Genomic DNA, 25,437 nt, shown 5'->3' on the forward strand with positions numbered 1-25,437 from the left:
TTAAGGACTTATTGAAGAATTTTTGAGATGAAAGAAAAAGTTCAGGGACAGCCGAGACGTCTCCGGGTTGTCTCAGAGACGTCTCTGGCACAAACAGGAAGAACTGGCACGTCTGGAGACGTCCCCGGCACCTGCCGAGTCGTCCCCGCGATAGCGGAGTCGACTCTCTCAGTAGCGGAGTCGACTCTCTCAGTGGCGGCAGAAAGGCAATTTTCAAGAGATATGCGCGAGACGTCCCCACCGTACGCGGAGTCGTCCCCGCAAGTAAAAAGCAGACTTTCCGAGTCGTCCCCGAGGTAGCGGAGTCGGCTCTCTCAGGGTTTTCCAGAGGATGTCATTTTCGGTGATAAGGCAGCGGAGACGTCCCCTGAAAGAGCGGAGTCGACTCTCTCAGAGAATTCCAGAAGACATATTTTTCGGAGTTATAACAGCAGAGTCGTCCCCAAGGCAGCGGAGTCGTCCCCATGCAAAAAGTGCAAACAAGCCGAGACGTCCCCGTAAAGTACAGAGACGACCCTCTCAGAAAAACAGAAAAACAAGGATTCAAACGATACAATTCCAGAGTCGTCCCCGTAAAGTGCCGAGTCGACCCCAAACAAAGTGAAAAGTAAATTTATACAGCCGAGACGTCTCGCGTTGAAGCGGAGACGTCTCCGGAGCGCCTGGGACGCGACTGACAACTTTTGCAGGTTTGGTTTGAATTTCAAATCTCTTTTACTTTATCTCTAACGGCTATATTTGCTTTTTGGGCTATAAAAGGGACCTCTTAAGTGCTTCTCAACAACTCTTCACCAACCCAAAGCTAGATCATTTAAGAGAGAAACAAGAGAGAGAAGTTCAAGGGAGTGAGTGCATTCAAGTGAAGAAATCAAGTGCTTTCAAGCTTCCCAAGTGATTTCAAGCTCAACCACTCTCTTCCGCTCGGGATTCAAAGCTCATACTCAAGCCTACGCGATCCACATCGGAAGAATCATCATTTCCCACGCTTCCAACGGCAAAAGGATTCTTCCGGGTTCTATTGTTTATCATTGTCATATTTGCTTATTTAGAGCTTTTCAATCCTTTGTAAAACCTTTCATTGTGGTGCTTGTTCCAGTCAAGGGACTTGGAACAAGGAAAAGGCGTCCCAAGCCTAAGTGAAATTGGGGGTTATAGGGTTTGTTGTTAGCCCGGTGTAAAACAACGAGTTGGGTAGTGAACTCGCAAAACTACCGTACTGTAATCGTGGATTATAGTAGAAATTCCCAAAGGTGCTTTGGGGAGTGGATGTAGGAGCGGTGGAGGCTCCGAACCACTATAAAAGCTTGTGTTTGCGATTGTTTGTCTTCATAGCTTTATTTTAGCTTTAGCTCATACATTTGTGTGTTTTATTTTTTAATTAGATAAAAGTTTTAAGACACCCAATTCACCCCCCCTCTTGGGTGACCATCTCTGGGCAACATAGAGTATTATGATGTTACTTCTAGCTTGAAATTAATTATTTCGGTGGCAAGTTATGGCTCATTTATAAAATGTTGTTTAAGGTTTGGACTAGAAAATATTTTATGATATTCATTGAAATATTCTTCAAGGATTGAAATTTGTATGTGGATCATGCATGAAACTCTTATGTAGAAAGAAAATATATTTGGGATGAGACTCTAGAATTTTCTTTGGCTTTATCTAGAATTTGAAATTTTAGATCTTTTCAAATTACTATGTAGATTAGTATTTTGTTTGGAAGTTACTTTATAAATTATGAGAAAGTATAGTGGTTTGAATTATTTTATAGCTTGTCAACAATATTAAATCTGTGATCTAGAAATGTTTTGATGGTTTTTCTTGTTATGGAGAATTTTGTTGTAAAAAAAAGAAAAAAAGAAAAGAATAGTGTTTTGATTTTGACTGATGTGGATATCATTGTGTTATTAATAGGTTCTTCTATCTACTGTGTAAAAAAAAAATAAGGGAGAAATCTGGCATCTCAAGCCTAAGACTAATAGAATGTTGGTTCCTGCATTAGCTAATCTTATATTTGGAATGTTTTATGTAGAGATCTCTTTGCCCTTAGATTTATGGTTTATGCCTTTGAAAGAATTCAAAAATAATTATCAATCTTGAAAAATATTTTACGCTCAAATATTCTACTATGCATAAAGTGGAGTAGTTTATGATCTTATGATAGGTCAACATTAGTTGATATTTTGACAAAAAAAAATCTTGTTGCAAATTATGAATGTGATTTAGAACTGGAGGAATTGGAACGGTTTAGCTATCTTGAGAGTGAAAAAATATATATATTACTAAAAGGATCAAATAGTTAGTAAATTTATGATGTTTTGAGTAGATCCTCTAAGATAGACTAGTCTCTTTGTTTTAGATAGTCTAGTAGATTTACAAGATCATGAATGTTTGCAATATTGTAGTTAAAAATATTTTTCTTATTGTAGGAATTGATCTCAATGTAAAATCATAGAACTTCTATCTTGATGGAATTTTTTGTAAATTTTTGAACCAAATTATTATATTTTATGATAATAATAATAATAATATAAATCAAGGCTATGAGTTGATTATGGATCACCATAAGTGAGATGCTAGTAGAATTTCATGAGAGGCCTCAATGAATTTAATCTAGAACATAAAATTCGAAAAGGTTGAATATGCTTCTAAGTAAGTTAATCTAAGATATTTTAATTTATTGGAGCATCGAATTAATATTCTCAAAAGAGATATCAATATCAAATTATATAATTCAATTGTCAAGAAAATCTAGAGTTGGCTTATCTCAAATTGGATCTAGAATATGATTACTTGATCATACAATGGTGCACATATGGCGATTATCTCGAGGGTTAATCATGATCTATGCTTGGAAAGTAAGGATAAAATTTTTCTTGGATACTTTTTTGAAAAAATGATGATCTAGTATTATTAAGGAATTTTGGAGAATATTGATCAGAGTTGCACAGCGAAAATATGGTGAATTGAGTCATTTTAAACTACTCAAAGATATTGACTGTGTTTTATAATATGTTATGATAGAAGACTAGATTTTTCAATAAAAAAAATTTTGTTGATAAGGAAAGAAGAATACTATTGATTCTCAGGTTAATAACGATATGACTATGTTATCTCTTTAATAGATTTTTCTATTATTGATATGCTAAAGAAAATTTTGAGCATTTCATGAATAGGGTGAGTTGATCATTGATCAAATATGATCTAAATTTTTAGGTATCCAAATAAGTCGTGTGTTAATTATTCCCTCATTATGATTTACAAATTTAAGCAAAATTTAAAGCATTGTGGCTTATCGAATCGTGGTATCAATATTTTGCTTTCTCAGACTTGCTCTTGTGATTTGATGCCAAACATTATTAGAGATAGACCATTGTTGTCTAATGACCATCATTATATGTTCATTTTGTAAACCACATTCCTAGTGATATGATGATTTGACTCTAATTAAGGTTGGTCATTAACTTTTGTGGATCAACACCCTACCCTAATAAGTGTATCAAATCCATTTTATTTCAAATTCTATCCCAAATACAATTAATTTTAATCGATCTTGCTGTGAATTGATCCCAATCCGATTTGGAGTGAACTTGCATCAAAATGATAATTTCAATCTTGAATATTAGTTAGTCACTTATCTAGTACTAATCTTGCAAGTTTATATAAAATTTCTGATAATTGATTCAATGTTATTTATCACATTGTTTTTGATCAAGGAGAATAAGATCTTGGATTTATGTTACTCAATATGCTGAATATTTCTAAATTTGGAAGGCCTAGATTCTTCAAATTTTGAGGATGAAATTTTTTTAAAGTAGAAAAATGTGAGACTTGACCCAAAATGGGCTGAAGCCAATAGGCCCAGCCGACTTCGGCCCATGAAGCAACGAAAAACTAGAATAGAGGATCGCGATCGCGATCCTCTGCTCTATCTTCTTCGGAGAGATGAGGTCGCAGAGTCGTGGCCAACTCTGCAGTAGTTGAACTCTCCTACTCCGCAGGGAGTTAGAAAGGATGTTGGTTGTCCCATGGTGTCGTTGCCCACGATCCTCGTGGGCGGTGCAACTGCTTATAACCATTCGAAAGCCTATAAAATCCCTCCCCCTCATCCCTCTCAGAGTCGTCCCGAGATCTACCTCTGAACCTTCTCCTCCTTCTCCATCTCCTCACTCCTCCTCCCTCTCCGGTGGTCGGGGTGCCGCCCCAGCCAAGCACAACCACTCGAGTTCTCTTTCCCTTATTTTTCTTATTCCGAGATCCACTTTGCCGTTGGAAGCCAGTGCTAGTTGAGCAGCCATAGTCGAGATCCACCGCCTCCGTCGACGTGCCGGTGAGCCTTCCTTCCCTCTTTTCTTCTATTTTTGGTTAAACCAAAGCCAATTTCTTCCTCTATTCTGGCCCCAAACCGAGACTATTTTAAGTTTTTCCTTCTCGTCAATCGTCGCAGCGGCCGCCGGCTGCCACTATGGTTGACTGGCTATCGACCTAACGACGAACTCCGGCCACCCAGGCTCGGTCACCCCGTCGGCTTCTCCTTTCCTCCCTTCCTTCTTTTCCTTCTTTCTCCCTGTTCAACGAGATGAAGGACAGCCACAGTGAGCCAAGTTGGGCCGAGTTTGGACCCTATTAGGCCATGCCTATTGTAGGCCAAACTTGGGCCTAATTCAGCCATCGTGGGCCCTATTAGGCTGTGCCCAACATGGGCAAACCTACGCCCAGTTTAGCCATATTAGGCCCTGTTGGATCGTACCCATTGTGGGCCAAAATTTAGGCCCAATTCAGTTATTTTGGGCCCTGTTGGGCCGTGCCCGTTGTGGGCCGAGTTCGGGCCCTTTTCACCTTGTTGGGTTGTGCCCATTATGGGCCAAGTTCGGGCCCTATTAGGATGTGTCCATTATGGGGCCGAGTTCGGGGGCTGTTCACCTTGTTAGGTTGTGCCCATTGTGAGCCGAGTTTGGCCCCCATTGGGCCTTGTCCAGGGCCAAGTTTGGGCCCTTTTCACCCTGTTGGACTGTGCCTATTGTGGGTTATGTTCGGGTCCTATTCACCTTGGGCCTGTTCATCCATTTTGAGGCCATGTCTAATAGTATTGTTGGCTTTGCTTGGCTCTAAAATTAAAAATAAAATTAATTATATTTAAACAAATAAACCTAGTCCGCCTACCTAAAGTAGGATTTAAAGCGAGAAGAGGAAGTAACCTAATACTTCAAAATATATTTTCCAAAATATTTGGTAAAGTAATTATTAGTGGATTAAGTTTTGATATATATTTTGTACTTAGTTAAATGGGTCAAACATGTTAGTAATCATTTTAAAATTATGTATGTGTTATGAAAGCTAAAAAATATGACTAGATAAATTATGAAAAATTTATTTTGTATGTATATATTCTCAGCATAGTTATGATCTGTTCTGGCCCTGCTAATGGAAATTATTTGTTGACCCTATTGACTTATAATCTGTGAGAAAGTGGTTTCCACACCACACCACCGGTAATTAGAAGAGTGGTATTTGGACACTGCTGCCACCGATGGTTAATAATAGTGGATTTGGCACTTTGTGTAACCCATGCCACTAGGTTACGTAGCCATAGCCTATTGATGTTGGAATTCTTGTATCAGAGTTTTTATTAAAATGATAATAAATTTAAAAAATATATTTATTGATGTTGGTATGCTTTGACCCTACTCTAGGGTATTATGTTACTTATTGGGCTAGTGTTGCTTATTTTCATATTTGTCTATCTTTTAGATATAGAAGCGAGATAGCACGGAACTAGAGTTTCTGCTAGATTTCTGAAGATTCTTCGGTTATTGGCATTTTAGTTAGATTAGTTAGATTATTGGATTTATGTTTGCATATGTTCTTTGAAACTTTTGTAAGAACCATTTAAATTAATTAATAATTAAATAAATTTTAAAAATTTGTCACTGCTTTGATATGATCCATTGCCCTGCATACTTGTACGATTTGTCGTGCAAGCATGCAGTATCTGTCGTGCTCCGGTCTTGGGGCATGACAGATAACATCACCAAAAATATCAAACGATAATAACATTTTAACAATGCATGTGTAAATCACTAAAATAAAGTGTGAACCTGATTTTATATTGATGTGTTGTTAAAACCAAGCCATTATGAGAATTTAAGTAGAGATCAGAAGGCTGATGAGATGTACCTAACAGTATATAATTTTGATTGGATACTTGTGGGTTTTTCAAATGAATCAAAGTACTAAAATTTATGCACCCCATCAGAATTAAATTTAATGAAATTGATTACATATTATATTTTTTTCTAAAATTTTTTGATGGGTTAAAAAAATTATTTTTAACTTGATTTGATCCGATCTATTTAATGTACAAGTTACATAAGCTCAGACAGTTTAACAATTAGAAGAAAATATTTTTTGATATGAAATCTATTATCAATATTGCAAGTGACGCCAATGGTCTAAGACGCAATTATTAATAACTTATAGGGAGACCAATTTAACCAAAAAGTTGGATCACTGATCCAACTTGATTTATATTAAAATATATAAAAAAATTAAAATTAATTAAATAAAATATAATATAAACATTAAAAAATATTCTATATTAAATATCATTACTTATTAATTACATCATGAATAAAAGGAATCATGAATTATCTAGTTTAAAAATCTTTAGAGAAAATATATAAGATTATAGAAACATATTGAAATTATTGTTATTTTTAAATATTTTAATTGAAAATTTTCAAAATATTATAAATAATAAAATGAATTTATTCATTTTTATTTTTATCAAAAATAAGATGATTAATTTTTATGCAAATAATTAATTATTAAAATAGAAAATACCATACTATATTAGAGATTAGTATATTTATAATATAAAATTATAAAATAGGTATAATAAAATATAACTTGATACTGGAAGCTAATATTGTCATAATAGCCAAGTAGTAGGCAAATGTCCAAAAGATTTTATATTCAATTCCCTATACAAGTGTATATATAAAAATTAATTTTCTTCACATTTAAAATTGTAAGCATATATTTTTCATCCGATTTGATACCGAATATAGGGGATAACATCCAGTTCATTTTCAACTCTAATCCATTTACCGATAATTTTTCAATCTTTTGTCACCAAAAAAATCGCTGCAAATATTTGTCTTTAATGACCATTTCATCACTAATTGTATCATTTTTTTATAACCAACAAAAATTCATCACAAAAGAACATTTTTAGCGACAACATTAAATCATCATTAAAACTCATTTTTTATCATTAATTTCTTGTCAAGTTGTCATTTTTTGGCTCTTTAATGATAATTTTTTAATCTTTTGCCACAAAAAAAAATCATTATTGATATTTGCTTTTAATAGTCATTTGTGTTTTGTCACCAAATGTAAGCCCTTTTTTTTGATGATTTTATATTTTGGTCACTAAAACTTTTAGCCATAAGGCCTTTAGTGGCCACCTAGTAACGAAATATTTTTGGACACTAAAAGCTTTTAGTGACGAAAGTAAAACATTGTGGGACCAATTTTTTTGTTGCTAAAAACCTGAATTTTTATAGTGATATCATCGATAATGGATTGTGCAAAAATATTTTATCTCTTGAATTTATAAACAAGTTTAATCTAAAGGTAGAGAAGTATCTCTAACCATAAAAAAATCACTTGGTTCAAAAATGATAATTAGGTAACTGACTCCAAACGTTGCATTGTCAATTTGTTAATTAATAGCACTTATATGGACGATGCATGGTGTGATGTAACACCGATAGATGCTGGCCATATCTTATTGGGTCTTTTAGGCAAATGACTGGTGGATGATCCATGATGGAAAATATAACACATGCTCCTTCGATGGAGTATTGATCATGCTCTGACCGACAGAGAGAATCCCCACCAAAGAAGGAAAAAAAAGAGGATAGTCTCTTTACCATCAAAAGCTTTCTCGTTGAAAAGGCTCAGGGCACATCTACGTAGCCATCCATTAGGAAGAGACCAATGTAATCCATTGCCCGATAACATGAAGCCACTCTTTAAGGAGTTTGGTAATCTACTGCCTAAAGAGCTCCATCGAAGTCTTCCCCATGACATCCAGCAAGCCATAGACCACTTATCTGAATGCAATAAATAATGGCCTGCCATGAGTACGAGGGGCTAAACTAGTGGATAAACCTACCAATATACTGAACTAGAATTACATCCTGTAGCTTAATCTTTTGTGAACTCCTCAGCAAACATGGATGTACAGACAAAATCCTTTTAGCTAAGGAGCATTCAGAAGTGGACTGAGAGGTGAATACAAGAAGAAAGAGTTCAAAAGCATGCAAACTCACAAATGAACAGAGTCAAAAACTAGTAGTCAAAAAAATAAGAAAAAGAAAAAGCATAGAACTGAACGAAAATTTATTAAAATTTGGTCATCTTCAAGTCCAAAAAGATGCAATCATTACAAACTATATCAAGTACAATTTTAGCTAATCCAAAAACTAATATGATAATGTGATAGCATTGCAAATTACCAAGTAAAAATTCACAAAACGTCTAATAGATTTTATAACAATGTTTTCTCTAACCGCCAATTAATCTAATTGTGACCAATATATTCTATTTTAGAAAATTTTACATTGGAGAGGAAGCACTACTAATGGCTTAAGCATAGTCTTATTCAATATCAGCTACATATGGGTTTTATTTATACTAAAACATGTACTACCTGTAGTGCTAATAAAATATATTTTAATCAAAAGAATCAAAATTAACATGACACAATTAGATCAAACTAAATATTTATTATATCTTTGGAAAGTGAAAAAACTCACTTGGAACTTCTTTTTATTCTCTATATGTTTTTGGTAATAATGTGTCAAATCTATATCTAGGTTGAGCAACTTCTAACCAAACTTGTTTTGACCCTAAAATTTCGAGTTATGCTTTGTCATTCATCCTACTCAAAAATCTGACTCTTCCTTTGGATGGGGGACTATCCCTGGGTTTCTATAATGGGTGGGACTCCCTCTTATTCTCAAAAATTTAAATAAGTGGGTGGGAATCCCTCCTATTCTCAGAAAACCAAATTAAAGAAGAGTTTCAAAGGGTTTGCAAGGATTTATGGGCTATCATGAATTTTCACAGGATTTGGTCCTCAAGTCCTTCATATATGCATGAAGATAGTGTGCCAAAAAATTTTGCTCAAACAAAATGATTCATATTTTTTTAAAAAAAAAATTATTGCCATTCAACTATTTTGGAATGAGAATGAACAGACTAGGGGGAAAGAGATAATATGAATGGATCGAATGAGAAAGAGAAAAACATTTATGCGTTTACGAGATAGTCCCATAATATCTGCTGGGCTGGACAAGCAAGGCCCATCATGTTACCTCATAAAATCAAGCAGGGCTTGCATGGAACATTCATTGAGGAGTTCCTTCAATAGAGAGATTGCTGCAAAGTGAACTAGGTCTATTTATCAGCTGAAGGTAGTAGGTAGGTCCGAATTAGATGTTTCCGTGCTAGAAATCGTGAAAAACATTTTGTTATGCATATTAAATACATAGAATTTGATTTATGAGAACAAAGAATATAGTTGCTAAACCTTAACCAAGAAGTGAATCTCCTAATATTTGAAAACTGACGAATTCAATCCCATGGAATGAAAACATGGTAACTGACAGCTGAATGGAATTTCACCAAATATTCCAATTAATTCAATACGACTCAGCTATCTCGGATACGAAAACTGAAGAACACCAAGCAGACTATGGCAGATATCATCAAGAAAACAGATGCTACACCTACAAGGAGATCGAGCTAATTATAAATCCACAGAAACAAAGATTTGCAGGAATGGCAGGGCAAGAATGTGACAAGAAACAAAAGTGAATGATCTGAGAAATCTGGATAGCCATTCTTCTACAGAAAATGAAAGAGTTACATCATAACGAGCTCAGACTGCAGCAAATCTTATACCAGATAGACCACCCATCAAATGTGAGGACTTTTAACTAGTGACCAATTCAGGGTGCAAAGCAAACAATAACCACTTGAAAGCCCATACCTGATTCCTATTCCAATGCACAAGTGCATCAGAGCATAAGGAAGAGGCATCAACATTTTCTAATGTAGAAGCGCCTTCTATATATGTTACAATATGTAAAACAATGATTAAATATCAGAGAACCAAATTATAACAAATGAGGGAATAAGGGAGGCCAAGAAATCTCCCTACTGACAGATAGCACACCATTGTACAGCAATAGCTACAACATTTGCATATTGCGGCGAGTAATGTCCAGACCGCGCATCAAATATTGATCCTCAGGTGGCATTCTAATTCTCGCATCTGTATGAGGTTCTGATATCTTGTTGGGCAAAGGCTGTCTCCCTGTAGATCTTTGATAATCAGCAGGTATTCCATATCTCACATCTGTCTGGGTTACTGAAATCGTGTTGGACCAGGTTTCTCTCTCTGTTGGGTGTCGGCAATCAACAGGCATTTCAGTTTTCACATCTGTGTAAGGAAGGCCAAAAACACTGTAAGCAGGAACTCCTGCAACCAAATGGTATGGATCAATAGTCTGATTGTTCACTGAAACCCCAGATCTGGCTTCTCTAAAGGAAGTAAATGGGTATTGGTCACTATTCGTATTGCTGGCATATCTAACATAAGGACTAGTAGCAGCCAGCCTTAATCTTGAACCATGAATCTCATGCCCTCCAAAGTGAGCATGGGGATATGAGTCTGTCGGTAATCTGAACAGACCAGCAGAACCAATTGGAATTTTCAAAGCATCACCTGATATATCTCCCCAAGAATTTGAATCTGTTGGTGCTGCAGTAACCAGGGTGCCTTGACTTGACAGAGATGACTTCTTGAATTCTTGGTGTAGTAATGCCTTAGCATGCCTAAGAGCTTCCAACACACCCCCAAAGTTGCTGCTGGGTGCCAGAGACAACTGCATGTCAGATGCGTTTTGAATATCCAATGATCCCCATTTGGAGATTTTGCTACTAGAACTTGCAGAGGAAGGGCTCCCACTTGATGGTATGTCAAGAATTACATGCCCAGGTGGAAATAGATTTGGATTGCTAGAAGCACCACTGTTAGAGTTCTCATATTTCAGTTCTTGTTTCTGCTTCTCCCTTGCGCTAGTAAAAGTGCTTCCTTTGGAAGGACGTGCAGTTTCCCCCAAGGCCACTTCATCACATTGTTGATGCAAGAAGTCATCCCTGCAAATATGAGTATTACTTCCATTGGGAGCTCTTATTACATCAGTGTTCACAAAGCCATCAGAGAATGCTGCAGTGGTTGCTTCTTGGCTTCCACAAGTCTTTTCCAAATCCGTATAATGAGAGATTTGAAGAATGTGGACATTGGAGAGAATTTCAGCTTTCAGTTCCTTTATGGTGGAAAAATTTTCGACTCCTGGTTTTGCCTCTTCATTATAATATGGTTTTTCATCAACATGCTCAGTGTCTTTATCTTTTGGTTCTACACTATGTTCAGTTACTTGAAGCTGGTTCCCAGATTCACAAAAGCCCTGAATTTGGAGATCAAATGTTATAAATCTATTGCAAATCAACAAATAAAATGTAATTAAAGAAAACTGCAAATTACCAGAAAACAGGTACTTTTTTTGGTACCAAAAAAAAAAAAAAAAAAACAGGTGCTTCAGTAACATAAGCAACAGCAAGGGAGCAAAATTAAGAAAACTAAATTATCCAGCAAGTTATGCAACTCGATCAAATAAAACTACATCCCACCAAAGGTCTCGAGCAGAAAAAGATAAAAACGGAGCACGACAGTGACATGGTTCCCATATGGCAAATGCCAAAAACTAGAACTGTTGAAATATTCTCTCTACGAAACACCATATAAGCAGTATGCCCAACATACCATTCGTCCAACACCATGTAAGCAGCACACTCAACATATCACTCTTGCAAACATTAAGTGCCAACCACAACAAAATAGGCCAATGCAAAACAGCTCAATTACTTAATTCAAACAGTTTAATACCATGTCACCACCTTAAATAGCCAATATGTATGAACATAGTCTGTCAATGCCAAAAAGTGAGATCCATGAAAGCTCCCTGCTACATTAATCCATATAAAAAAAAAGTTTGAATTCAATTAGGAATGTATCATATACAAGAAAAAAAAGGGGTAACCCCTTTTCCTTTCCTGGACCATTCAGTAAGGTCATGAAATATTTCGACTTATTTATTAATTTCTCATTTTCATAATGGATTTACCTGGACCAATACATGATATTCTTGTAGTATCCCTCTTTTTCTTTTTAGGGTCCCTAGAGCCCCTCGCAGGTACTAAAAGTTGGAATCGCTTTTCTTTTCCCCTCAAAATAGTATCAAGCCAAAGTTTCTTTTCCAGGTGGAAGGGCTCACTCTTTTCCTCTAGAGAATTCTTTCCCAACTAGTTCATGAGTTGCCTTCTTTCGATTTTGAGTTCGGAAAGATCTCGTTTCAGTCCATTCTGAATTTCACAAATTTCGATACAAAGTCAACCATCATAACATATAGAATAACAAAGCAAACAATTCTCTAGATGTATAGTGTCTATATGCAATTTAACTTTTCAAGTATATACTAAAGGACCAGCAAACTTGATTAAAACAATTCATCCTACAGCCGGTCAACATGTGGCTCCCATGAATTGTTCAGGAAAAGCAAATAAAACATCAGGAAATATAGAGAGAATTACATCTTGAACCATTATCAGTCAAGCTCAAGGACATCAACCTTATACAGCTTTTATTCATACAAAAACTGGTGAAGGAAAAAGACAAAAAACTATTTTGTTATCACTACTATATACCATAGCGGGGACTTGAACGTTTTAGTTTTTGACTCTTATCTATTGCTACAACTTCAAGAAATGGACTGGACATTGATAAGGCAAATGGAAATGAATGGAGTTTTTCATTTCATTAAGGAAAATGACTACAGAACACATGAAAAACTCTCAGTAAACCCCCCGGTAATTTCAAAAGTGGTCTTCTAGATGTTTCTCTTAAAGTTAAAAATATTTCCTGATAACTTCCCAAGGTTTTCTATGCAAATCTCCATATATTTCCCATATCAGCTGTCAGGAAAACCAAATAAAATCAGTTTCATAAGTAGGTCCAGTAACTATTAAATGCATAGGGATGTGTTATAGCAAGTCTTAAATGCATAGGGACGTGTTATAGCTGTAGGACTTAACAGAAACCACGCAGGAGATTAGAACACAAAAAACATAGATCAATCCATAAAGGATCGAAGCATACCTTACAAGCCCTAAGCAACCATTAATCATCGCAGCAGAGACAGGGTAGATCTTCATCTTCATCTCCTCCTTGATGCCTATTTCTTCAATAAGATAGGTGCCCCTAGGAACATAGAGACCTTGGTGCCCTAGGATTTCTCTACGGGCAAATACACATAGGAGTGGAGCGGGGACCTAGCCCAATTAGTTATGCTAATGGGTCCACCCATTACAAAGCCCATTAACCAAATCAGGCCTACACCAACACTCGCTACACCACATGACTAAGACAACAGAGCCCAAAATAACCATATGATCACAAATTAATTATGAGCTTCTTAATATTCATTCAGATGGCAACTTAGCCTGTATCACATAACAAATCAAATGAAAATCAGTCCATAATCAAAGGAAGCCCACCTTTATAAAAATTCCAATATTCTCCCACTTGGGCGACATTAATTAAAACTTAAATTTTAAAAATATATATATTTTATTATATACATATATGTAGTTTGAAAATGACTCCCGAACTAAGTTCACCTCATGTGACCACATGTATGAATGTCCTAAATAAATAACATTTTAAGTCAAAAATACGGTCCAACAAAACCATTAACATTGAATTATAGCAGTCTTTATATCATTTACTGATACAAGACTCTTCTATGATTACAAATGTTAGTAATCTTCTTGACATGGATCTCAGTGATGTAGTGTGTGTAGGATGAACTTTGTACCCTTATGTGATCAAACATACATAGTTCATCATCAGCCCACTATAGTCTCATAGCGAAACCTCTTATGTGCTTTCAAATGAAAGTTGCCATAACAACGTTAAGCTTATGTCACAATTTCACCTTTATATATCAAGACAAACCATGATATCAATTATAACATAAGCAATACCTTTATGCATAAGCAACACCTTTATGCTTAAGACTTTCATTTAAACAACATTTACAAACAACCATATGTGCACAAATGTAAACGTGATATTCCAATATGAAAATAATAGAAAAGATACTTTATGGCATCCAAATAATATTTAACAAAATAATGCTCCTACTAACCAAGTACATCAAAAGACCGCAATAGACCCATGTTTTCAACATATTTAACAAACACATTGGATCTAAGTACTTTGGTTAATGGATATGTCAGCATTGCATCAATCTCTATATGCTTAATAACATCTCCATTTTTAACCAAATCTCTGACTGTGAGATACTTTATCTTTCTATGTTTAGAAGCACTGGAAAAAGGGCACTAGAACTCTCACTATTCTTTGAAATGAACACGGCAACACTATTATCACAATAAATCTCAAATGGTTTTGAGATGCAATCAATAATCACAAATCTTGAGATAAAGTTCCTCAACCAAACAACATGAGTTGTAGCTCCTAACATGCCACAAACTCTACCTGCATAGTAGAAGATGCCACAAAAAGTGTTTTGTTCTTTTTCAAGAAACGATCCCTCTAGCCATCATAAAAAATATAACCCAAAGTAAATTTCATATCATCCACGCAACCAACAAAATCAAAATCACAATAACTGTTACCTTAAGATGATCATACCTACTATAAGCCAGCATAAATTTTTTTTAGTTTTTTGTAAGTATCTCATAACCTTTTTAGCTGCCTTCTAATGCTCCATGCCCAAATTTGTCATATATCTGTCAAGTACACTAACAGCATATGCTATATCCAATCTGGGGTAGACTTGTGCATACATCAAAACTACCCATAACACTAGAATAAGGCACACTCTTCATGGATTCTCTTTCTACATCATTCTTAAGACATTGGCTTCTACTGAATTTATCTCCCTTGACCATAAGTACATCTTTAGCTTTGTAATTATGCATACCAAATCTACTCAATACATGATCAATGTAAGCTCTCTGAGACAACCCCAATACACCACATGTTCTATCCTTGTGAATCTCAACACCAAGTACAAATGAAGCTTCTTCAAGATCCTTCATATCAAAAACCTTAGATAGCATATATTTAGTCTCATCTACTGAATTTATCCTTCAATAACCTAGAGTTGTTACTAGCAAACAAAACATCATCCACGTACAAGACAAGAAAGATAGATCTACTTCCATTGACCTTAAGGTATATGCAGTGATCCACTTTATTTTCCACAAATTTAAGAGAACTCACAATGTCATCAAACTTAAGATACCATTGTCGCGATGCCTGCTCAAGACTATAAATGGATTTCTTAAGTTTGCATACTATATGCACCTTTCCACTTTCAACAAAACCTTCTGGTTGATTCATGTAGAGTTCTTCATGAAGATCACCATTCAGAAAAGTTGTCTTAACATCCATCTGATGAAGCTCTAAGTCAAAATGGGCTACTAGTGCCATAATTACTATGAAAGAATCCTTACAAGATACCAAAGAAAAAGTCTCATTGTAATATATGCCCTCCTTTTGAGTGGATCCTTTTGCAACCATGCCTTGTAGCATTCAATATTACCATTAAAGTCCTTTTTGGTTTTAAAAAACCCATTTACACTTTATAGGCTTAAACCCCTCAGGTAATTCCACAAAATCCTATACTTCATTGCTAGCCATGGACTGCATCTCATCACACATGGCTTCAAGCCACTAGTTTGACTGAAAACTTGCAATAGCTTGATCATATAAGACTGTATCAAGTATCAACCATATGACCAATATCATAGTTATTCTCACCTAAATAGACCACATAATCATTAGGAATGAAATTCTCCTTTCTCTAAGTGATCTTAATAGTATTTCGTTAACTAGCTATGGAGGTGCTATTATCGATTTAGTTATCTGTTGTCGTTCTTCTACTATCCCTTCAACAGGATGAAATGTGACCTTTTATGGATGACAGGAATAGGAACAATAACTTATCTTTCCTCTAATGTCACATCTCCAATATGAGAACATCTACAATCGTCCATATTAGACTCTAGAAACATAGCATGGATAGACTCAGCAATCTTCATGCCTCTGTCAGGGTAGTGGAATCTATATCTTTTAAAATTATCTGGATAGCCAATGAAACAATAAGTGGTTATAGGTCCAAACTTATTCTCTAATAGCTTATAAATTTTGACTTCTGTAGGGCAACCCAAAATATGAAAGTGATTAATACTAGGCTTCCTTTCAACCCATAAACTCAAAAGATGTCCGGGGAACTATCTCATTAGGAACCCTATTTAAGATATAGATGGTGGTCTTTAAGACCCTACCCCAGAGATATCCTGGTAAATTGTAGCAGCTTATCATGCTTTTAACTATATCCTTAAGAGCGTGATTATGTCTCTCAACCACACCTTTTGCTTAGGGGTTTCAAGCATAATGTATGGAGCAACTATCCCACACTCGTGCAAGTACTTGGCAAAGGATCCCATTTATTGGCTAAATTTATCATGTCGACCATAATATTCACGACCACAATCAGATCTCACCACCTTAATTATCTTTCCACACTGCTTTTCAACCTCAGATTTTAAAGATTTTAAACTTATCAAGTGCTTCGGATGTTTTTTCTTCTTGAGAAGGTATGTCACATATCCATAATGAGAAAAAATCATCAATAAAGGTAATAAAGTACCTACTACCACAAATAGCAGGATCTAGGGTCCACTCATATTTGTATGAATGAGTTCTAAAAGTTTATTACTACGTGTGGATTCCTTTCTTTTATCTTTGGTAAATTTTCTCCAAAGACGATCAACATAAGTATGAAAATTACCAAAGTTAAGTGAAGGCAGAATTTCATCATCAATTAACCTTTGAAACTTCTCTTTAAAATAAAATATGACCCAATCGCTTATGCCACAATATAGAGAATTTATCCTTAGCCAATCGCTTTTTAGAGACAATACCATCTACATACATAGTTTTTTTTATTATTATTATTTTCCTTTTTTTTATGACCCTTTCTTTTACTAAAGAAGCACTTAAGAGCTTTCTTAATAGCAGCTTGTAGGCCCCCAGGATTCTGACTTTTACTCCAAAATTGTGAGTATGACCATCCCTTTTGAAACCATTACCTTTTTCTTATTATATTTGGGACCCTTATGGCGTTACCATACACCACATTATGACTCTCACCCTTTTCCCTAAGATATTTTTCTTTCTTTTGAACATAAACAGAAATGAATTTATTCACATTCTATTTATCCTTCTGCATATTATATGTGGTTTTAAGCTGACTAAATTGCACAAGGAGAGAATTAAAAGGTTCATGCACAAGAAAAATAGTAGGAATAGAGATGCCAAGACTACTAAGCTTGGATGCAATACTTTCTAATTTTATGTTGCAAGCCCTAACACCATCAATACCATCATACCTCATATTGATTAATTTATCCATTAGCTTTCTACCCTCAGTCTTATCATATTCTACATACCTCTTACTTATAGCATCAAAAAATTGCCTAGCATTATCATTGTCAGATATAGCATCTAGAATGAAATCTGATATGGACCTCTCCATGATCATTAGGCTAAAATGATTAGCTCTCTCCCACTTTTTATAGGCAGCCTTCTGTTCTAAAGTACTACTAGTAACTTTAGATGGAGGATCATCCCTGAGTGCAATATCCAAATCCATCAAACACAGCGCTAGCTAAATATCAATTTTTCATATTTTGTAGTTTGTTCTGGCCAGAGTTTCAATGAGAGCCATAGTGTAATCAGCAAAGGTGCTAGTTGATAGACAACCTTTATGCAGTTAATTAATGGATAGATATGGGTAACCAGCATGCTTGAAAATATTTATAAGCATTGCTTCAATGAGAACCCTTGGTGCAATGCCACAAACTTTCTTTGGGAAGAAAGAGACCCACAAAAGGTACCCCTCCAATGCATAGTAGAATCGACTAGAAAGGTATCATCAGTTTTCAGATGTCCATCTACTTTGGTAGAATGAATCTCTAGACCATGCACACTAACTAGTCAAAAAAATATTCCACTTCGGAATTATAACACGCAACAAACTCCCTTTGGGGAGATGATTGCATGCAATAATTCCACCACGCTTCTCAATCCTTTTCAAAATATCAAACAGAAGAATCCTACAAATTTTAGTGAATGGGCCACTTTGGTGGTCACCGTCCATTGAAATTCACAACCCTCCAAAAAAAAATAGGAATTAACAAGCCATGCCCATAAATCCATTCATTAACCTTAATGTGCCAATACAATGCAATTTATAAAAATTAACATGACTTTCAATCCCTTGAAACACCAAATAGAGGGAAAATAGAGGGATCCTGCCAATCTCAATGAATAGGCCACTTTGGTAGTCACCATCCACTCAAACCTACAACCCTCAAAATTAGGGATCTACACAAAACATATCCTCATTCAGTCCAAATATAAGACTACATAAAATTTGCAATAGCAATATTTAAGAACCTTTGTGCAATAAAAAATATATTGCAGGGACCACGGCATAATTATCAGAGTACCATTTCGTAATAAAAGTTAGTAAAAGGACAAAATAAATATTCAAGGACCTTTTTGTTATAAAATTTCACCATAGGGAATCAATGAAATTTCCTAAGGACCTCTGTGAAATAATATATTTTCCAAGGGCTCAATTAAAAATTTTCCTTTTATTGGCCAACCGGATTCGGATTTCGGATTTCGGGTTTTAGATTTCAAGTCAAAAACCAAAATTCCAAAATTCGAAACCTGTTAATCCCTTCTTCCTCCTCATGACCCAGCGGAGAAGGCCAAAATTGGCGACCCCTGTCGCCTAAACCTGGCCCGAGGGCCACCGAAAAACTTCAATCGGTGGACCGCCACCTTCTTCCCATCTACCCGCCGCCAGTTTTCTAGCAATTGAGCTGCAAAACCACTGGTACAACGAGATCCGACAGTTCCAAATAGGGACTGAAAAGCACGACCATCCGGCGCGGCGGCTCAGAGGGATGGCCCGTCCTAGCGGCTGCCGAGGGCGATCCCTCCACGCCGATGAGAAGAGGGGAAACGACGACGGAAATACCTGTCCCTCTCCTTGAAAGCTGACAGGAAGAACCCCCGCATGGCGACGAGGCCTCTAGCCGACTCACAGACGGCATGGCCCAAGCAGCCATCGGTGGCCACTCCGGCCACCAGATGGGAGGAGGGCACAACGGCGGGGAACCTAGAGCACCACTGTCCTTCTTCTTCCTTTTTTTCCTTTTTTTTTATTTAATTTCTTCCTAATGCCCCTTTTCTATTTTTTCCTTTTAATCTGATTTCTTCTTGATTTGATTCATTATTTTGATTCTAACCTCTTACAAAATTCAGGCTCTGATACTAGATGTAGGATTTAATGGACACCATGCAGTTGATTAGAACACAAAAGAACATAAATCAATCTATAAAGGATCGAAACATACCTTACAAGCCCTGAGCAGCCATTGATGATCGCTGCAGCAATACCTGTGCAAGAAGCACACAGACGGGATAGATCTTCCTCTTCATCTCCTCCTTGATGTCTGTCTCCTCAATGGGATAGGTGCACCTAGGAACATAGAGATCTTAGTGCCCTAAGGTTTCTCTACAAGCAGATATATATATAGGAGTGGAGTGGGGACCTAGCCCAATTAGTAGCTAATAGGTCCACCCATTACAAAGCCCATTAACCAAATTAGGCTTACACTAATACTCGCTGCACCACATGACTAAGATAACAAAGCCCAAAATAACCATATGATCACAAATTAATTATGGGCATCTTAATATTCATTCAGACGACAACTTAGCCCGTATCACGTTATAAATCAAATTAAAATCAGTCCATAATTAATGGAAGCCCACCTTTATGAGAAATTCTAACAATAGCAACTAAAGTTAACCTGCACTCAATAAATTGACAAACAAACTGATTGCTTCTATCTAGCACTGATCTGATCTCTCCTATTAAAACACCATCTTAACTCACTTTCAATTGAATAGGATAATGCTGTCAACTATAAATGCTTATGCTGTAGATTTTCTTGCTGCTTCCCACCAGCAAACAGCTGGCCGGCCAGTTCAAAAATTTTGTCATATTCCATTTTGGAATTCTTTAAAGCACGACCTAACAAGATAACACAATATCTCAGTTACCTAAGAAGATTTGTAAGTTTCAAGAACAAATCAATATCACATCTAATTGTCACATGCCCCCATATTGTATATGAGGCTTTCTTCAATGAAAGAAGATGTCCGTTGATAGCAGAGAGCATCAAAACTTTTCCTCCAGATTCTCTATAATCCAGAAAGACAAGTGACACATCAGATAGTTATATTGGAATTGATGGGTCATCTACATATAGAAGCATCAACTATTTTCTAATAATACTGAAACTGAAGCAAAACAATGATAATCCTTCTCTATGGGCCCCCTATGGTTCAATAAAGGGCTTTTGGCCACAATATCTTACTGTGGTTGCTATACAACTGAACCATTTTTGGTGGTGATTCAGTTCTAAATTATTCTAAAATGTATGGAGATAATCCCATTGCAAAACTCATCTAAGCATAATATAGTCATTACTGGAGAGAATAAAGAACAGCAGATACTAACAGGAACTTTAAAAGTGCACTCCTAGAACATGGATGTCAAAACTCAGTATGATAAAAATACAGTAACATATGAAATTCAGCTGTATTCATTTAAACAGATTGTTTTGCCATCTTGCATCCATCAAAAATAATATAAAGGATGAAGAGAAATGGTGTTCTGTAATCTAATTAGGGAATACAGGGTGGAAATGCAACATTGTAAGTTGTGTACTTAATACACTTATAAATACAACATTTTTGGATGGATCAGAATGTTTGCTCGCAAATACATAAGCCTATGATGCAGAAAAGAGAGATGTTAGGGTAATTGTATGATAAAGAGAAATAATTTCAGAAAGGTGAATGGCTAAAAACAATACAGACCGATACATAAAAAGGAAACTGAAGTGGCACCACTAGAGTGGCCTGGATAGAAATAACCTTCAACAGAAGATCATGGGTTTCAATTTGAAGGTCAAGAAACAACAATGGAGACATCATGAAGGAACTAGACAAATCATAGTTAATCTGTGTATGAAACTAGTGCTGCACGTGTATTGGGCAAATTTTAAGAAATTAATTTCACATACTTTCAAAACTCAAGCAATAAGGCTCGCTTTTCATAGTCTTTCTCTCTGGATTATACAAGACTATTCATGTTATCAAAAGTTCACAAAATTAGACACTGCATTTTCAAAAAGCATCAAGAAGAAATTTCTAGTTAAAGTAAAATACAAATACACATGCATATCATAAACAAATAAAGGCCATCCATGTGTATATGCATACATCATACATACATATACAATTTAACATGTGAATACATGTGTAGATGATAGGGGCGATTGATTGATGCAAAGATAAGAGGCTTGGGCTGACAAGCGCAATGGCGTGTGTTCCTATCTTGGGGCAACCACTTCATATAGAAAAAAATGCCAAAGGTTCGGTTTGTCCCTAGTCAGCCCCTCCTAGGACCCCAGATTGCTGGGACCATAACTGCATAATGGCCTCCTTGCATATGTGTATATGAGGCGTGGATACATAAGTATTCTTATATACACACACATCATATTTGTGTTTATGAATATAGTCCTATTAGTTTATGTCTCAAATTTTTTAACCATTCACATTCCATACTAGATCATATAATACCCAAACATGTCTGTCTCCTATTTCTGAATCATTAGCACTTTCATTTTATGACCAAAATTTTACCATATTGTAAAGTTTCACACTCAAGTGATCATAAATAAAATGTACATGATATCTTTTGTACATCAAATAAAAATGAGAACTGATTTAGCTTGAACAGAATGAAAAAACCTTCTATATTGGACAAACTGAACTTTAATTGGAATCAACTATAAAGCAGCTCTCATAAAGCCAACTGATGTCTTTATATTCAATGGCAAAGCAGGCATAAGCAATGCACGTTACTAAACAACCCGGATGTGCAAATTAAAAAATAATTTAAAATCAATATTATACAAGAAAATCAGAGGCCTTTTTTTTCATTTCTTCTTCTTCATATGTTATTAGAGGCCTTGTTTATGAATTATTTGAATACTTTCATTAAACCTCCTGCAGATACCTTTCCTGTTCTCTTTGTTTTCCCCTTTTTGGTTGAATAACAGGTTCCTTCTATGATTTGGATCCCAAATGTTTTGGAAATATTTTTTGATAAAATGTAACTCTTTGTGGTATGCGAGGACCATTTGGGGAGAAAAAGTGTCAGATCCAAGCTTCTTCTAGGATAATTGTCAAATTCAAAGCTTTATCCTTTTAATAGAGTATATATGATGGGCTCATCTTACACAGATAAGTTTTCAAGGAAAGAATAGCTTAACTGTTAACTATCTGCTTAAATACGAATTCAGTTTTGGCAGGGAAGTGTGATTTATTGGTGCATAAAGTACCAACTAGTTGGTGCAAGGATATCCTGAAGGCAGCGCACAAACCACCGACCAGGCAGGTCTTCAGCTTGAAGAAAAGCCTACGCATGCAAGCTTCAATGTAGTAAACATGTTAGTACTTATGCCAGAGGGACTCACTTCCATGACATATCCCAAAACTGCTTCATGCATTGGCAATATATCAGTAGTGATTTCACCAGCTTCTTCCAGTTCTTTTGAAATTGAAAGATTTTGGTATTACATAAAATTTATTATGTATAGAGCACTTAAATTGAAGGATGCATACCAGGGCTACATATTTGTTCTCATTGTATGTTCTTTCCCATTCTGTCTGAGCATTTTCCTCTGCCTGATACTGACCAATGAGCTGGGCCTGCTGTTCTAGGGCTCTTTCCATCTCTTCACCTCCTCCACTTCCAACAGCATCAGTATCTTCATTTTTATCATTAAGAAGAAATGGAATTGAAGAATCTGGAAACATGTTTTCCATCTCATTTCTAGAATGAGGCTGGTCATGACTAATGTATGACCATGTAACCACTGTCTTTTCATGAGTGTCATTAAGGATATGCTTGTCTTTATCATCCCTTGCTGCTAATCTGGTGAAACAAAAGCATAATATAATAGAAACTAAATTGGGGCAGGGAATAGATGTGACTGAATGAACAAATGGAGTGGGAGCAGGGAGGTTATAGAAAAATACCCGATCTCCTTCCGTTTTATCTTGCGGCACGACTTGCCTAAGTGATATTTTGGAGAAGATCCAGCAGTTGACATAAAACTGCGCCATCTCTGTCTTTGCCTGATTTGCTTTGCCTTCTGCTTCTCATGAGAATCTGGGCTATTGCTTCGGCCTTTCCATGATATGCCACCAACTTGAGAGGGAATAACTTCGAGCTCCAAACCTGACAGTACATCCTCAACTTCACTCTTCTCCATTTTGGAGGCTGTGGAAGTATCATCTTCTTTAAAAGTATCATCAGGCACTTTCAAACCACCAGGAACTTCATCTTGGTCAGAGCTCGAATCAGTTACCTCAGAGAAATCACCAATCCCCTGAGCTTCTAGGATGGCAAGAACTTCTTCAGAAGCCTTCTCAGCTTTCTTCCTCTGGATCATAATAATCCTAAGCTGTTCCTCCAACTCCATGACCTAAACAACCAACAACATCAAATCCATTTCATCTGAAGAAACAACCCAGAGAAAAGAAAATAGTAATTAAGAAAACAATATGATGCCTAACCCTTTTAGCTAATTGGTCAGCTCTCTCCTTTGCAGTTCTTGATATGGACCTTTCAGAAAGTAACCTAGCACGAAGAAACTCGATGGTCATTGCTGTCGAGTCACCCATAATGGTCTCCAGGAGAATATCACCCAAATTTCACCTTTCCTTCAAAATCCTAACCCGGTCTTCCAACCACCCTTCTCCTCAAACACAAAAGAAACTTAGTTTCCTGCACGATCAACGCAAAACAGTCAGGGCACATGTACAACTAGAAGGTGGGGGAAAAAGAAAAGAAAAGAAAGAAAAGCATAAAGTAACCAATAGATTTCAAATACACCAAAATTTTTTGATCTCCAAAAACAAGCTAAACAGACTGAATACCAAAACATTCAGAATGCAAATAGGAAAGAAAACTGAAAGACAATAATCAATCTCCGGTCCCCGAATTCTTCGGCCGTTTAATATAGATAACCTAATTCATGGAAGATCAATTATCTCCTAGTAGATCACACAATCGCATCTCTCTTGATATGTCCACATGATAACAACGAATAATTAAAACCACCTTTAATGATCAAGCAGCAGAGTTTGCAGTAACCAGATTTGTTTGAGTTCAATGAAATGAAAGACATACAAACCCAACAACGGAGAAGATAGACAAATCAACGATAAAAATGTTCAAAGAAGCTCTCATCCCCAGAAAACACGTAAATCCACAACCAGTGAACCAAGATCAAAGTATCAAAGTGCCCAAAATTCTGCGAACCATCTACAAAAAACTCACAGATCAGCAGAGTCGATAATTAGCTAACAGAGAAAACCATTCAAGAAACGGAGTAAGGCATCATCCATATGAAAACCCTGATTCCGTCAACGAATGGAACCCCAAAACATATCCAAGAAGCCATTATGAAGAACAAGAAAGAGTAGCGCATGCTATGAGTTACCGATCTCCACACCTGTACGAGGGATTCCAGATCCTCTCTCTTCCTTCTTCTCCACCACGGCCCATTGGAGGATTAGAGGAGAGCGGGAGCTTCAGTCGATGGCGTGGGAACTACGCGGAGGAGACCTCTCGATTCTCACAGCCATCTGTTTGAGAACTCTCTCTGTGACACTTAAAAGAGTGGGAGAATTTTAATGGTAGATCCCATTTGGTAAGAGCCGACTTCGCGAGCAAATCCGTTACGAGTCTGTGAAGCATGGTGTTCGACAATGTTCCGGTCCTCTAGCTTTTATAAAGACCACGAAAATGGTCAATCATAAATTGTTATGCGATTGTATATATTTAACAATATTTGGGAATGAAACGTAACTTCAATTTAGAATCTTCGCTTGTAAAGTAATTAATCAGTAAAATGCTACTTATCACAAAATTTTATGAATGAAAAATTCTTAGGAGCTAGATATATGCTCGAACCATATTGTCACAGGATAATAATTTCGAGGACTAATTGAAAATTTTTGGGATAACTGAACCTTTTGTC

At 36.2% G+C, this 25,437-nt stretch overlaps 1 protein-coding gene across 2 annotated transcripts; it reads right to left on the reverse strand.

Moving 5' to 3' along the window:
* Window positions 1-9,936: 9,936 nt before the first annotated feature.
* LOC103710131 (uncharacterized) lies at window positions 9,937-25,209 on the reverse strand. 2 transcript variants are annotated; one of them, XM_008795750.5, is made up of 5 exons: window positions 24,910-25,209; window positions 23,969-24,179; window positions 23,429-23,877; window positions 23,012-23,324; window positions 9,937-11,546 (listed from the first exon to the last, which is right to left on the reverse strand). In XM_008795750.5, exons 2-5 carry the CDS (start codon window positions 24,074-24,076, stop codon window positions 10,266-10,268), a joined length of 2,151 nt encoding a protein of 716 aa, XP_008793972.2. In that variant the 5' UTR covers window positions 24,077-24,179; window positions 24,910-25,209; the 3' UTR covers window positions 9,937-10,265. The 2 variants fall into 2 exon arrangements, with proteins under 2 accessions (XP_008793972.2, XP_088564365.1); XM_088708239.2 differs by having other exon boundaries at window positions 24,898-25,178.
* Window positions 25,210-25,437: the final 228 nt, after the last annotated feature.

This window comes from Phoenix dactylifera, chromosome 12 (assembly GCF_051530095.1).
Source record: "Phoenix dactylifera cultivar Ajwa chromosome 12, Ajwa_hap1_PhDact_Kaust_v1.1, whole genome shotgun sequence".
Taxonomy (NCBI): Eukaryota; Viridiplantae; Streptophyta; class Magnoliopsida; order Arecales; family Arecaceae; genus Phoenix; species Phoenix dactylifera.

Excerpts from the sequence above, each read along its gene's own strand:
- LOC103710131 (XM_008795750.5), bottom strand. The coding sequence starts at position 24,076 with ATGGGTGACTCGACAGCAATGACCATCGAGTTTCTTCGTGCTAGGTTA. Across the intron at positions 23,325-23,428 it reads ATAAAACGGAAGGAGATCGG|ATTAGCAGCAAGGGATGATA; the intron begins GTATTTTTCTAT and ends TTGTTTCACCAG. Across the intron at positions 11,547-23,011 it reads AGAACAAATATGTAGCCCTG|GGCTTTTGTGAATCTGGGAA; the intron begins GTATGCATCCTT and ends CTCCAAATTCAG.